The sequence below is a fragment of the Orycteropus afer genome, unplaced genomic scaffold, assembly GCF_000298275.1.
Source record: "Orycteropus afer afer isolate SDZICR_OR568_19922 unplaced genomic scaffold, OryAfe1.0 scaffold00026, whole genome shotgun sequence".
In the NCBI taxonomy this organism is placed as follows: Eukaryota; Metazoa; Chordata; class Mammalia; order Tubulidentata; family Orycteropodidae; genus Orycteropus; species Orycteropus afer.
Window position 1 is genome coordinate 6,839,230 of NW_006921613.1, and position 14,566 is coordinate 6,853,795.

At 36.6% G+C, this 14,566-nt stretch overlaps 1 protein-coding gene across 1 annotated transcript in view; it reads left to right on the top strand.

The window, feature by feature from the left end:
* DMXL2 (Dmx like 2) overlaps positions 1 to 14,566 on the top strand; it is a 177,999-nt gene that overhangs the window by 100,215 nt on the left and 63,218 nt on the right. Inside the window, exons 16-18 of the mRNA XM_007935172.2 lie at positions 6,277 to 6,396; positions 9,352 to 9,579; positions 11,827 to 13,503. Of these exons, the coding sequence (XP_007933363.1) occupies positions 6,277 to 6,396; positions 9,352 to 9,579; positions 11,827 to 13,503 (2,025 nt within the window). The remainder of the gene's footprint in view (positions 1 to 6,276; positions 6,397 to 9,351; positions 9,580 to 11,826; positions 13,504 to 14,566) is intronic.

Below are 14,566 nucleotides of genomic sequence, written 5' to 3' on the forward strand. Positions count from 1 at the left end.
AGGTCTTTTGTGTCCCTGGTAAGACTTGTTCCCAAGTATTTTATTTTTGTGGTAACTATTGTAAATGGTATTGATTTCCTTATTTCTTTTTCAGCAATATCTTTGCTGGTGTAGAGGAATCCAACTGATTTTTGGATGTTGATCTTGTATCCTGCCACTATGCTTAATCTCTCAATTAGTTCCAGTAGATTTTTGACTGAGTCTCTTCAGTTTTCTAGGTATAGGATCATATCATCAGCAGACAGGGATAGTTTGACTTCTTCCTTATCAATTTGGATGCTTTTGATTTCCCTTTCTTGACTTATTGCCTTGGCTAGGTCTTCCCATACAGTGTTGAATAGAAGTGGTAATGGCAGGCATCCTTATCTGGTTCCTGTTTGCAAGGAGAATGGTTTCAGTCTCTTCCATTGAGAATGTTGGCAGTTGGTTTTGCATAGATGCCCTTTATTATATTAAGGAATGTTCCTTCTATTCCTGTTTTGCTGAGAGTTTTAATCAGGAATGGGTGTTGAATTTTATCAAATGCCTTTTCTGCATCGATTGATATGATCATGTAGTTCTTTTCCTTTGTTTTATTTATGTAGTGGATGATGTTGATTGTTTTTCTCATGTTGAACCATCCTTGCATACCTAATATGAATCCCACTTGGTTATAATGAATTGTTTTTTTGATATGTTGTTGGAGTCTGTTGGGCAGGATTTTGTTGAAGATTTTTGCACCTATATTCATGAGGGATATTGGTCTGTAATTTTTCTTTTGAGTAATGTCTTTGCCTGGTTTTGGTATCAAAATTATGCTTGCGTCATAAAATGAATTTGGGAGGATTCCATCCTTTTCAGTGTTTTGGAATAGTTTGAATAGGATTGGTATCAGTTCTTCTCTGAATGTTTGGTAGAATTCTCCAGTGAAACTGTCTGTGCCAGGACTTTATTATTTATTTATTTATTTTGGTAATTTTTTGATGACCTGTTCAATTTCTTCTTTTGTTATGAATCTCTTCAACTTTTCTACATCAGTCTGTGTTACTTTAGGTAAGTGGTGTGCTTCTAAAAATCTTTCCATTTCTTCCAGATTTTCAAATTTGTTGGAGTACAGTTCTTCATAGTATCCTGATATTATCCTCTTTATTTTAGTTGGTTCTGTTGTGATGTCACCCATTTCGTTTCTTATTCATGTTATTTGTATTCTCTCCCTCTTTTCCTTTGTTGAATTTGCCAGTGGTTTGTCAATTTTATTAATATTTTCAAAAAACCAATTTCTGGTCTTGTTGATTTTTTCTATTGTCTTTCTATTTTCTGTTTTATTGATTTCTGCTTGACTCTTTATTATTTCCTTTTTTTTTGGTGACTGTAGGCTTTTCTTGCTGTTCTTTTTCTGATTGTTAGAGATGTTGGTTTCAAGTATTTTGGTTCTTTCTTCTTTTTGATGTGTTGATTTATTGCCATAAATTGGCCTCTGATTAGTGCTTTTGCTGTGTCCCAAAGATTTTAGTATGTTGTGTTTTCATTCTCATTTGATTCAAGGAATTTTTTCATTTCATTTTTTATTTCTTCTCTTATCCAGTCTTTCTTAAGGAGAGTCTTGTTCAGTTTCCATGTATTTGCTGTTTTTCCATTGCTTTTCCTGTTGTTGATTTCTAATTTGATAGCATTGTGATGTGAGAAGATGCTTTGCAGTATTTCAGTGTTTTTAAATTTATGATGGCTTGCTTTAGGGCCTAACTTATGGTTTGTCATGGAGAATGTTCCATGTGCACTGGAAAAGAATGTATGTTGTGCTGTTGTTGGGTGAAATGCTCTATAGATGTCTATAAGGTCAGGTTGGTGGATTGTATTGTTTAGCTTTTCTTCATCTTTGCTGAGTTTCTTTCCAGTTCTATCTTTCGTTGAAAGTGGTGTATTAAAGTCTGTGGAGTCATCTATTTGCCTTTTCAATTTTGTTAAAGTCTGATTTATTTGCTTTGGGGCTCTTTCATTGGGTCCATGGATATTTATTATGGTTATATCTTCTTGTTCAATTGATCCTTAATCATTATATAATGGCTTTCCTTGTCTTGTATGCTGGTTTTTGTCTTAAAGTCAATTTGATCAGAAATTAATATTTCCACTCCTGCTCTTTTGCAGTTGCCATTTGTTTGATATATCTTTATCCAACCTTTGATTTTTAGTCTATTTTTGTATTTGTCTGTAAGGTGTGTCTCTTGTAGACAGCATATTGATGGGTTATGTTTTCTTATCCAGTCTGCAACTCTCCATCTCTTGAGTGGTGCATTTAATCCATTAACATTCAGTGTAATTATTGATAAGTATGAATTGGTTGCTGTCATTTTGTTGTGTGTTTTTTCATTGTTTTCTTGGTTTCTTTGTTCCATATAGTTTTCTGTGCTGAGCTCATTCTGTTTATGAATCATGTTATCAAGTCCATTGTTGCTATTGTTTTAGTATTTGCTGAATATTTGTGCTTGTCCTCTTTTTTATTGTGATGTCAGGGTTTGTCATTTTTCTTTGATGTTACCCTGTGATTTATAATTTTCTCCTTGAGTTTAGAACAGTCCATTTTATCTTGCAACTCTCTTGACTTCCTCACCATTTAAAAGTTCTGTAACTACAGTGTTTTTCCCCCCTCTTTGGTTTGTAGTTGTCCTCATTTGCCAATTAATGTCTCTAGTTCCCTGTTTACAATCTTGTAAGCTTATTTTACGTAGCTGTGTTGGGTCCTGGGTTATGTTATCTTCTGTATTAATGGTCAGTTGTTGTTTGCTGTTATTGGATCTATGTTCAGAGGACTCCCTTTAGTATTCATTGTTGGGTTGGTCTGGTTTTAACAAATTCCCTTCACTTCTGCTTATCTGGAAATCTCCTAATTTCACCATCATACAAGAGGGACAGTTTTGCCATGTGTATAATTCTTGGTTGGAACATTTTCTCTTTCAGGGTTTTATATATACCATCCCATTGACTATTCACTTGCATGGTTTCTGCTGAGAAATCAGAGCTTATTCTTATTCATTGTCCTTTGTAAGTAACTTTTTGTTTTTCCCATGCTGCTTTCAGGATTCTTTATTTATCTTTGGTTTTGATGAGTTTGATGATGATATGTCTTGGTGATTTTCTTTTGGGGTCTGTCCTATTTGGGGTTTGTTTGGCTTTCTTAATTGGTATGTTCTCATCTTTCATCATATCAGAGAAGTTCTCTTCCACCAAATCTTGGACAATTTTCTGAGTGGTTTTCTTTTTCTCTTCCAGTTCTGGAATTCTGATTATACCTAGGTTATTCCTTTTGATGGTATCTCACATGAACCTTAGGCTTTCTTCATTTTGTTTTGATCTTTTTTCTGACTGATCCGTTTCCAAAGACGTATTCAGGTATTTGTCTTCAGTCTCATTAATTCTGTCTTCCATTGATTCACTTCTACTTCTTTGCCCTTTCAATGTGTTACTGTGGTAGTTCAGTTTGTGTGTCAACTTGTCTGGGCAGCTGGTGGTAGTTATTCCCCATAATGAGATTGGCAGTCAACTCCATGGTGGGATCTACCACAAGCAGCTGAGTAGCTGCCTTTGGGATTTGGTCTGCTTCCTGTATATAAGGAGAAGCCTTGGGAGTGGTCTCTAGCCTATGGCACGCTTGGCCCTGCATGTAATCATGTCGTTGCTCAGCAGCCTGCTATGCTCTGCCGACCTTGGGACTTACAATGGACTTAAGTTAACGGCCTGCCGTGTGGTTTGGTAACATCAGGACTGTGCCTTTTTACTTGTCAACCTTGTGGCTTCTCGGCCTCAGCAGCCAGCAGCTGTCTGAGTGGAGAAATGCCTCTAGCTCCAGTGGGCCAGGAGCAGGAGGCGGAGCTGGACCCCAAGGTTGAGGGGCTTTCTCCAGCCCCTAGAGCCTGGCACTTTGAACTTGGACTTAAAACCTCCAAATTGTAAGAATAAACTCCTGTTTGTTGAGGCCATCCCATCTGTGGTATATTTCTTGTCAGAGCGGCACTAGGTAACCAGAACAGTTACCTATTTCTGAAAATTTAGTATTAATCTTTTGGATTTCTATCTGTAGATCTTGTATAATTTCAAATTTTTAATTTGTTTTGTCATTTTGTTCTTGTATTTTCTTCTGAAATTGTTCTAGGATTTTGTTGATGTTTTCCTTCATCTCTCAATCCTTTGAAGATACCTAAAGATAATTCTTTTGAATTCCTTATCAGGGAGTTCCAATGCTGCTTCTTCCTCAGGGATGTGTTCTGGGTCTGTGTCCTGCTCCCTTGTTTGTACCACTTTATCTTACTTCTTTGTGTGAATAGTGATGGTCTGTTGTCTCCAAGACATTTGTGACATTGTTGTATTTAGATCTCTGTTAACTGTTTGTGAAGAGCAGCTAAGGGTGAGTCAGGCTCTTCTTGGTGGTCATTTATCGTTGGCCAGTTGGTGGAGAAGGAAGTGGTGGTTCTTTCTCAGTAAGTGAAGCTGCAGGATGCATGGGTATAGTTGTGTCATATGGGCACTGATGCTGTCTCCCACTCAGTTAGACAAAAAACAACAATAGAAAAACCATAAAAAAAAATTAAAAGTGAGCGGACAAAAAACACACCTTGTAAACACACAGAAACAATCACCAAAAAAAAAAAAAAAAAAAAAGCCTGCAATATCTGGGGAGAGGGGAATAAGAGAAAAATGGTAGAGTAAGAGAATAATGAAGAAAAAAATGTGAAAAATTCAAAAAGAAAAACAGGGAATGAGGTTAACCACAAGAAAGAAAAAAAATGGGAACCAGGAAAAGGGAACAGAGAAAAAGCTGAAAACTAGAACTTGGGAAGGGAAGAATAAAAAACAATAATAAAAAGGACAGTAATAGTAACAATTTTAAAACAGACAAAAACAAACTAAAAAAAAGGAAAAAAAATAATCTGTGTGGGGCAGGGCACCCAGGCTCTGTCCAGCCCAGAAGGTGAGTGGGAGTGAGGAATAGCCACCCCTCCATTCACCAAGAGGGTTTAGAGTGCAAGAGTAACAAGGGGAATATTGCACCTTTCCAGTAATTTGGGTGCTGAATGTCTTTGTGGTTCCCGTCAAGTGGAGCCTATTCTTAAGTCCCTGGAATCTGGGAGAATGCTGTCGCTTTAAATATCCAAAATGGTCAACCCACTTACAAACATTCAAAATGGCTGTGTCCTCTGGACAGGCAAAAAGTTCACAGCTCAGCCCGCCTTCCTCTTCACTGCTTCCCCTTTTATTCACCAGCTACCAGTGCGGTCCTTTGTGCAGCCCCTGGCTAGCAGGGCCAATTTTTAGGTTAATTCTTAGGTCCTGAAACCACTCGGCAATATCCAAGCTGTCCATGCTGTCAGGATTGCTGACAGATCACAGCTTTGTATGTCTCCTTTTTGGTGTTTTTATGCAAATTCTTCTACTAGTTGGAGTTTAGTCTTCTGTATATTTCCCTTCAAGGCTCAGGGGTCCAGGATTATCTTCTGTGTCTGTGTTAATCAGTTCCCCTTTTCTTTGTTGAAGAGGGTCTGTGCAGTCTGTCTGCCTAGTCCACCATGTTACTGGAATTCCTGGATATCTGATTTTGCCAGCACCATTTATTAAAGGGACTATCTCTTCCTCATTTGATGGGTTCCAGCCCTTTGTCAAAGATCAGCTGACCATAGGTGGATGGATCTTTTTATGGATTCTCAATTCTGTTCCACTGGTCTATTTTTTTTTTTCCCCCTAATGCCGACTCGATGGCAAACAACAACAACAACAAAATGCTCCTTTCATACAGGAAAAGCAGAAAGGATAATGTTTATTTCATTCTTTCATTTTGTAGCCACTTTTCCAAATAACCATTTAGTTTCCCAGGTAGTTTCAAGCATATCTATTGAGTTACTCTTTCTGTTTTCCTTTTTCCCCTTCTTCCATTGCATCCTTTCTTTTCTTGTGTTCCATCTTTTCCTTTTTTCCCTTGTGTGCCCTCTCCCTTTTAGTATATTTATAAAGTCTTGGTTTTTAATGAAGTCTATGCATTTTAATAAATTGTATCCATTTTTATTCTTTGATGAATTGCCCCATCTTTGACCAGTACATGTTTCTTCATTTCCTTTTGACATAGCTCCATTAGTCTTTGATAGCTACTAATTTTTGGCATAAAAATTGTGGGAATGTGTTCCTAAAAGTCTCTTGCTCCCTTCTTCCTTCCAACTTCTATGCATATCAAAAGGTCTTTTTAGTTTTTAAAAAGCATTTTTAACATATAGAAGAATATTAACTTAAGTATCCTTTTCCTTTGAATGATAGGATATCGCCCACCACCATTTTCAGAAAAGTTCTTTTTGGTTGTAATTGAAAAGGACAGCAATAATTACTCTATTCTTCATATGTGGCACCTTCATCTTAAATCTGTGCAAGCATGTTTAGGTAAGTAAGTATATTTCAGTTTAAACATAAATGGTATGAAATGAATTTTTTCTTTGAATGTGCTTTAGGTTGGTTAATTCTTTAAAATGAAAATCCGGTGATATATATATATATGCCATACTTTAAAAACAAGATCATAAATCATTAACAGAATAAGCTAATCCTAAAAGCAAACCACTCTATAAACATATTAGCCAGGTTGAAAATAAAATTTACTTATTTTCATTAATATTTATCAAATCCCTATTATGGCTCTTTTCTAGATATTGTGTTTGTCTGTAGAATTAATATTGTAATTTTCTGTTGATATAGTGTACATCAGCTTTAGTATCACTAAGAGCAGCAGGTTTGCTGTTTGGTAAAATATGATTGAGTGTCTAAGGCTTACAAGCACAACTGTTTTTGTAGATCATTAAGAAATGCAACAATGACAAAAATTTCTAACCTTGCTTTTGCTATGTACATTCAGATTAATCTTTTAGTAAATGAGAACATTTGTAGTACAAAGCAAAGAAATTGATAATGGATTTTTTTTTTTAAACAAAAGTTTTACTTTCTACGAGATAATTACTAAAATGAGGAATTGCAGAGATAGTCATCTCTAACTGAATCTACTTTAAACTGGTTAATTCATAAAATGTTTAAGAGATTTATAAAATGATTTTATTTCTAATAATTATGTAGTTAAACAGATTTTGTACACATTAAACGTTTAATATTGTGAACAAATAATAGATGCTTTTTTCTATTTCCTTTGTATTTCATCCACATCATCCCTTAACTGTGTAACAGAAGTTCTAAATGACCATGAACTGGTATTAGAAAAGGCAAATGAGCTGACAGAAACTTTACCTATGCCTAGTTGAGCCTAATCTTTCTGAGGACAGGAATCCAAAAATTCTTTCAAAGTTTTTGGGATGATTCTTGGAGTTATGTGTTGTTTCACAGAAATGCAAGATTAGAGGGATCTAAAAGCAGCTCTTCAGAAAGAGAATCCTTAATCCCCCAGAGATGGAGTATTTTCTAAAGTTGGACACAGAGCCAGTAATGTCTCTGGGGAGATATGTAGAGGTAGTAGCAGATCTTGTGGTAGGACAAATTAAGAATCATGTGATACCTTCTGCCTCCACTGCTTTTGAGGTAAGTGTCCCAGCGCTCTTCCCTTAAAGGCAGGGCTAGGGTAGAGTTGCTTGCTTACTGTATTTGTGTTAGCAATAGAAGCCACAAGCAGTACAATTACAGTAAAGGCAAATGCATAATTGACTCTCTTCAACTATGACAGAGGGCGTTCACAGCAGATTTAACATAGTGTGTATTGCCATGGGCTTCAAACCAGTTAATTCCAGTTCAACTTGCTGTGGGTAATTTGCATTTCTACCCCAGATATACTGAATCAGAATCTGCATTTTAACAAGATCCCAAGGTGATGCTTATGTATGTATTTTAACAAGATGCCCTGGTGATGCTGAGGATCAGTATATCTGTGGTAGAAATGCATATTCTTATCAGGGGGTTGAACTGGAATCAACTTATTCCAAACCCTGATATTGCCATGCACAGCTAAGAATACTTGAATTTATTATATTGAATATCCTGGCAAAGGATGAAATGATAGGCTTAAATTTAGATGGTGAAGGAAACTTAATACATGCAAAAAGTGTGTGGCAGTGGTGTCTGACCTCTAACTTCACAAGAGGGCAGAAGATCAAGATCAATATCAACAGCCCAAAGCTGGTTCCTATGAGGTGGAGGTCAGACAGGCCACCACTTTCCAACCTTTTCACCAATACTGATGCCAGCAGTAAATCTTTATGTAAGCAGATTGCTCAGTCTTCCTTCCATGGAGTGGCTGGTGGGTTTGAACTGCCAACCTTCTGGTTAGCAGTCAAACGCCTTAGGCACTGCACCACCAGAGCTCCTTCCAAACAGAAGCATATATTACCAAATCTGCTTGGAAATTACACTCCACTGTATTGTGAAAGCTGGTAATTCTTTAGAAAAAGATGAAAGTTAATAGCCTTACAAAATTAGTTAATTAATATTATCTCAAATTTGTTTGGAACTTTTATTTTTTGTATTTATTCTTAAAATCAAGGAGCTCTGATGGCACAATGGTTAAAGCCTTTGGCTGCTAACCAGAAGGTCAGTGGTTCAAAACTGCTAGCTGCTCCAGGGGACAAAGATGAGGCAGTCTGCTTCTGTGAAGATTTACAGAGTTGGAAATTCTATGGGGCAGTTCTGTTCTGCCCTGTAAGGTTGCTGTGAGTCAAAATTGACTCAATTGCAGTGGATTTGTATTTTTTTAATTCTTGAAATTACTGTCTTCTTTGAGTACTTGTGGTTAAGAGGCTAATATTCTGCTGTCTTCTTTGCCGTTATCAAATTATATCACCTTAGGAAAATCATTAAGCGCTCCAAGATTAAGTTTTTTCACCTGCTGTTAAGTGAGGCAATAAATTGACCCACCTGTTACAGAATCACCTGGAGTACTTTTAAAAAAATGCAGATATCTGGGATTTACCCCAAATCAGCTTAATCAGTATCTCTGTGGTTAGGCCCAGGGATCTGCATGAGCAAGTTCCTCAAGATTTTGATGTATTTTAAGGTTTAAAACATTTGGCTAGATAACTTTAGCTTTTTTTTTTTTTTTTTTACCCAGCTCTTACATGTTGTGATTCTTCTCTGAAAATGTCCCTGTGTTGGAGTTGGTGATGCTAACAGAGAGTAAAATAGTTAAAAAAAAAAAAAAAAAAAAGTGATTGGAAAGAGCACCTTATTTGCTGAAGAAACTATTTCAGTTTGGAAAAAAAAAAAAAAAAAGTTTATTAGGCTATTTAGCAAAAGTCTGAAAGCTGACTTTGTTTCCAAAACACTTTTAAAAAACCACGTACAAAATATTATGATACCTAATGTGTATAGTGATTATGATAAGCATTTCACAATTTATTTTTAAAGCCAAAGCTGCAGAAAGTGTTTCATCAGAGAGTATGCTTTCAGTGCCGGGAGAGAAGGCGGTAGACTCCTCTCCGGAAACCTCTCCTAGTGTGAGCCACATGCCACATTCTTCATCAATTGCCAATCTTCAAACGGCTAGTAAACTTATTCTGAGTTCTAGATTGGTATATAGCCAACCCCTTGATCTCCCAGAAGGAGTTGAAGTAATAAGAGCCACACCTTCAGCAGGTAAGGTAACCAAGAGCTGGCAGTTATAGCTGAGAATGATCTGCAGTGGATAAAATGGATGAGCTGCTTTAGAATGTGTGCTCTGTTGACATTGAAATTAAGATGTATTGTCTACTCAGGAGCTCTGGTGGCATAGTGCCTAAGGCATTTGACTGCTAACCAGAAGGTTGGTGGTTCAGCTTCGTGGAGGGAAGACTGGGCAGTCTACTTCCGTTAAGATTTACCACCTCAGAAACTCAAAATGGGGCACTATGAGTCGGAATTGACTCGATGGCAGTGAATTTGAGTTTGAAGGTACATCCAAGAAGCTCTGGTGGTGTAGTGCCTAAGACATTTGGCTGCTAACCAGAAGGCTGGTAGTTAAAACTCACTAGCCACTCCGTGGAAGGAAGACTGGGCACTCTACTTCCATAAAGATTTACTGCCTCCGAAACCCAAAGGGGGTCACTGTGAGTTGAAATTGACTCGATGGCAGTGAGTTTTATTTTTTTTTAGGGTACATCTGTTTAGAAACGTGTCTTTGTTAGAAATAATTTCTTATGATAAATTGAATCAGCTTGAAAGAAAATGGTATAAATATTTCAATATGAGGTTTCTTGCCTGAACTTTGATTTCCTGTAAATAAGAATACTATGATAGTCAGATTACAAAGAACAAGGATGTTTGTCTGTGAATCACTGAATTTTTTTTCTAATGGACACTTACAACAGATCAGAGGTTTCCATAGCAAAGTGTGTGTATTTGACAGAAAATCCAGAGATGGGAATTCACAAACACATGTTTGGAAGCCACTAGTTCTATAGCCCAAAGCATATTTTCATATAAAATTTCCTACCATATTTATTTTATTTATTTATTGTGGTTTTGGTGATTAAGGCTTTTTATCAACATTGTGCTAATCATGTCTCCCTTTCATTAGTATATTTGAACAAGGGTTGACAGGTACTTTGGGGGAGAAACACAGGATGAAAGACTATCGTTTGGCCGTACTGGAATGATACTGAATTTAGCAAGGTGGATAAAATAGTTTGGAGGGACTGGCAGCTGTATTTTAAATGATCCATCACTTGTGGAATTCTAATTGAGGTTCCTAGAATAGTATTTTTGAGGAACCAGAATTGAGGATTCAAGACTGTTCCAATCATGGTGAATGGTCTTGAGTAGGGCACTTTGTTTTCATCCCTAAGACAGGTTTGGATTCAGGGTTGGAAGGATCACACTGAGAAGTGTTTATCTGGGCTTTTGTATCAGGTGCAAATATAGGCCAGTTTTTGAATCTTTCAGAATATTTTGAAGGTTTGGGGATACTCAAATAAGTTTACTGGAGCTGATAGTAAGAAATTTTATTTTGTATGGACTTTTACAAATGCTTTTCAATATATCCAACACTCCAGAGGAAATTGTAACATGATCCCTATTATTTGGAAGAATAAGCATAGGTGGTTAAATGGCTTAATAATACCTGTTATGAAGGTAGTGATGGACTGGAAATTGAGCCAAGCTCTTCTGACCCTTAAATTGCCTTTACCCCTCATTTTATAGTAGAGAATAAATAGATGGACAATGTTAGTCTTTGGCAGGTAGGAATAAATACAAGGGTTATGCTTCATTGTTAAGGGAGAATGAATTAAACCTGGTAAAATGAGTGAGATCTAACAGTCTGTTTCGCTGTCTGAAAATGTTTTAATGGTAGGAGTAGATCTAGGGTCTGGATTATTTGAGGGAAGAGTATTTGAAAAGGGTTTGTGTATTTGAAGGGCAAATTGAAATAACTACTTAAGGATTTATGGTGAAAGTGATAAAAATATAGAATGAAAATCTAGTGAAGCACGTTGTAGTGAAGACATATATAACTTACATCAGATAACAGATTTATTGATTAATATTTGAATTGTTTTATCACTTTTTAGATTTATTTTAGTTAAAAGTTTGTTGTTATGTGCCCTTGAGTTGGATTTGACTCATAGCGACCCCTCCCTCATTTAAACTTAATTGTCTAAAAACAAACGAAGGGACTATTACTGCATATTTTGATTTCACCAAAGGGCTGTTTAAGACTTCTGTAGCTACACTGGCCAGTGGACATTTAGGTGTAGGAAGTAAGACAGGACACTAGCTAGGGAGAGCACTGCAGAGTTATCCAGAAAAAGCTCGTAGTTGCCTTGAATAGATCACATTCTGAATTTGATTATTAGCATATTATTTTCTGGTTACATTATTATGACTATCTGCTTTATCTTTTTAAAGGCCATTTGAGTTCTTCTTCAATTTATCCAGTATGTCTTGCACCTTATTTGGTGGTTACAACTTGTACCGACAATAAAGTACGCTTCTGGAAATGTTGTATGGAAGCCAACTCAAAATGTGAAAATGATGAGAAAGAAACCTATCATTGGAGAAGATGGCCCTTGATGAATGATGAAGGAGAAGATAATAGCAGTACAGTGAGCATTGTGGGAAGGCCAGTTGCTGTTAGCTGTTCATACACAGGTCGCCTTGCAGTCGCTTACAAGCAACCTGTCCACCACAATGGTTTTGTTTCCAAAGAATTTTCCATGCATGTTTGTATATTTGAATGTGAATCTACAGGAGGGTCAGAATGGGTTTTAGAACAAACAATTCATCTTGATGATTTGGTTAAGGTTGGCAGTGTACTTGATTCAAGGGTCAGTGTTGACAGCAATCTGTTTGTATATAGCAAATCAGATGCATTTCTGAGCAAGGATAGATACCTTATTCCGAATATAAAGCATTTAGTACATTTGGACTGGGTGTCAAAAGAAGATGGCTCCCACATTCTCACAGTGGGGGTTGGTGCTAATATATTCATGTATGGGCGTCTTTCAGGAATTGTGACTGAGCAAACCAACAGTAAAGATGGAGTAGCTGTCATTACTTTACCACTAGGTGGTAGTATCAAGCAAGGAGTTAGGTCAAGATGGGTTCTTCTTCGATCTATAGACTTGGTGTCTTCGGTTGATGGTACACCTTCACTGCCTGTTTCTCTCTCTTGGGTCAGAGATGGGATATTGGTGGTGGGAATGGATTGTGAAATGCATGTATATGCACAGTGGAAGCATGCTGTCAAATATGGAGACATTGAAACTGATAGTCCTGATGCAGAGGAGACAGCAATACAAGATCATTCTGCCTTTAAATCTAATATGTTGGCAAGAAAAAGTATTGTTGAAGGAACAGCTATTGCTGATGATGTTTTTTGTTCACCAACTGTGGTTCAAGATGGTGGCTTATTTGAGGCTGCACATGTACTTTCCCCTACTCTCCCACAATATCATCCAACTCAACTGTTAGAATTGATGGATTTAGGGAAAGTTAGAAGGGCTAAAGCCATTCTCTCTCATTTAGTAAAATGTATTGCAGGTGAAGTTGCAGTAGTTAGAGATGCTGAGGCTGGAGAAGGAACTAAGCGACATCTTTCTCGAACCATCAGTGTAAGTGGCAGTACAGCAAAGGATACAGTCACCATAGGAAAAGATGGTACTCGAGATTATACTGAGATAGATTCTATTCCTCCACTACCACTACATGCACTGCTTGCTGCAGATCAGGATACAACCTATCGAATTTCAGAAGAAAGTACGAAAATACCACAGAGCTATGAAGATCATACCAGGAGTCAGTCTGAGGATCAGTATTCAGAGCTGTTCCAAATACAGGATATAACAACGGATGATATTGATTTAGAGCCAGAGAAGAGAGAAAACAAATCAAAAGTAATAAATCTTTCTCAATATGGACCAGCTTACTTTGGCCAAGAGCATGCCAGGGTACTTTCAAGTCATCTTATGCATTCAAGTCTACCAGGCCTAACACGATTAGAACAGATGTTCCTTGTAGCTTTGGCTGATACAGTAGCTACCACCAGTACTGAACTTGATGAAAGCAGAGATAAGAGCTACTCAGGTAAATATCCTCACTAAAAATTTGTAAAGTTATCATTAAAATAAATACTTGTATTATCTAAATAATGATTTAAATGTTGGATTACAGTCTTTCTTTCAAATCTTGGGAGGAAAGACCTCCTTAATAGACAATTACTGTTATATAATATGCTTGGTTGCAAAAGAAAAGGCAATTGGCAGGCTCTGACTTGTGTGTGTTACTTCAGGGATTTGTGCTACCCATGTGTATTCTCTCATGAGCTTTTATACTGGAACCTTTGTGTAGTTTTTTTAGATAGCTCATTGTTTTCCAAACAGACTAATTCCTGGATTTTTCTTTTTTTTTTTTTAAAGCTTCTAGTGATAATGATGTCCATTTTATTAATTTTAATATAATGAGGCTCACAGGGATCTCATGGCTCAACTTGTTCATCTTTCTATTTATTAGTATGAATAATTTTTTTTACAGTTACCTACTTTTCTCTAAAATATTTCTGGAGCAAGAGGTTTTCATTCATTCTAATGTAATATGTGTCTTACCTAATTAAGTTTGTAACCAGAAAATTCTTGACTTCCTCCTATAACTAGATTCCATTCTCTTTTATGCAGATAGTTGAAGTTAATGGTGCTGATGATAAAGGATGACATTAGCAAAGGAAACCAAAAATTATTGATCATTCATTCATTCAATAAATATAATGGAGGAGGGAGCAATTGCTATGCACCAGGCATTTTATGTACTTTATCATATTTAATTATCACAACAGTCTTCTAGTAGGTAACTATTATTATATCTAATTTTATAGATGAATACACCAAGCCTTAGATTATGTGATTCATCTAAGATCACACAACTATCAAGTGGTAGAGTTGGGATTCATATATGGATAAATCCTTGCCTGCAAGCTTGTACTCTTTTAACTGTTTCACAAGATTTCCAAATTTTGGGAAAAAAGACTGCTTTTCAAAGTGAGTTTCGTGTAGGTCTACACCCTTATGCTATATCCCCAAAGCTTTCTCTTTGGTAGATTAAAATAACTAGAGATCTCAGAGGGTTTTGCCTCTGACCTATTTTCTAACCATGT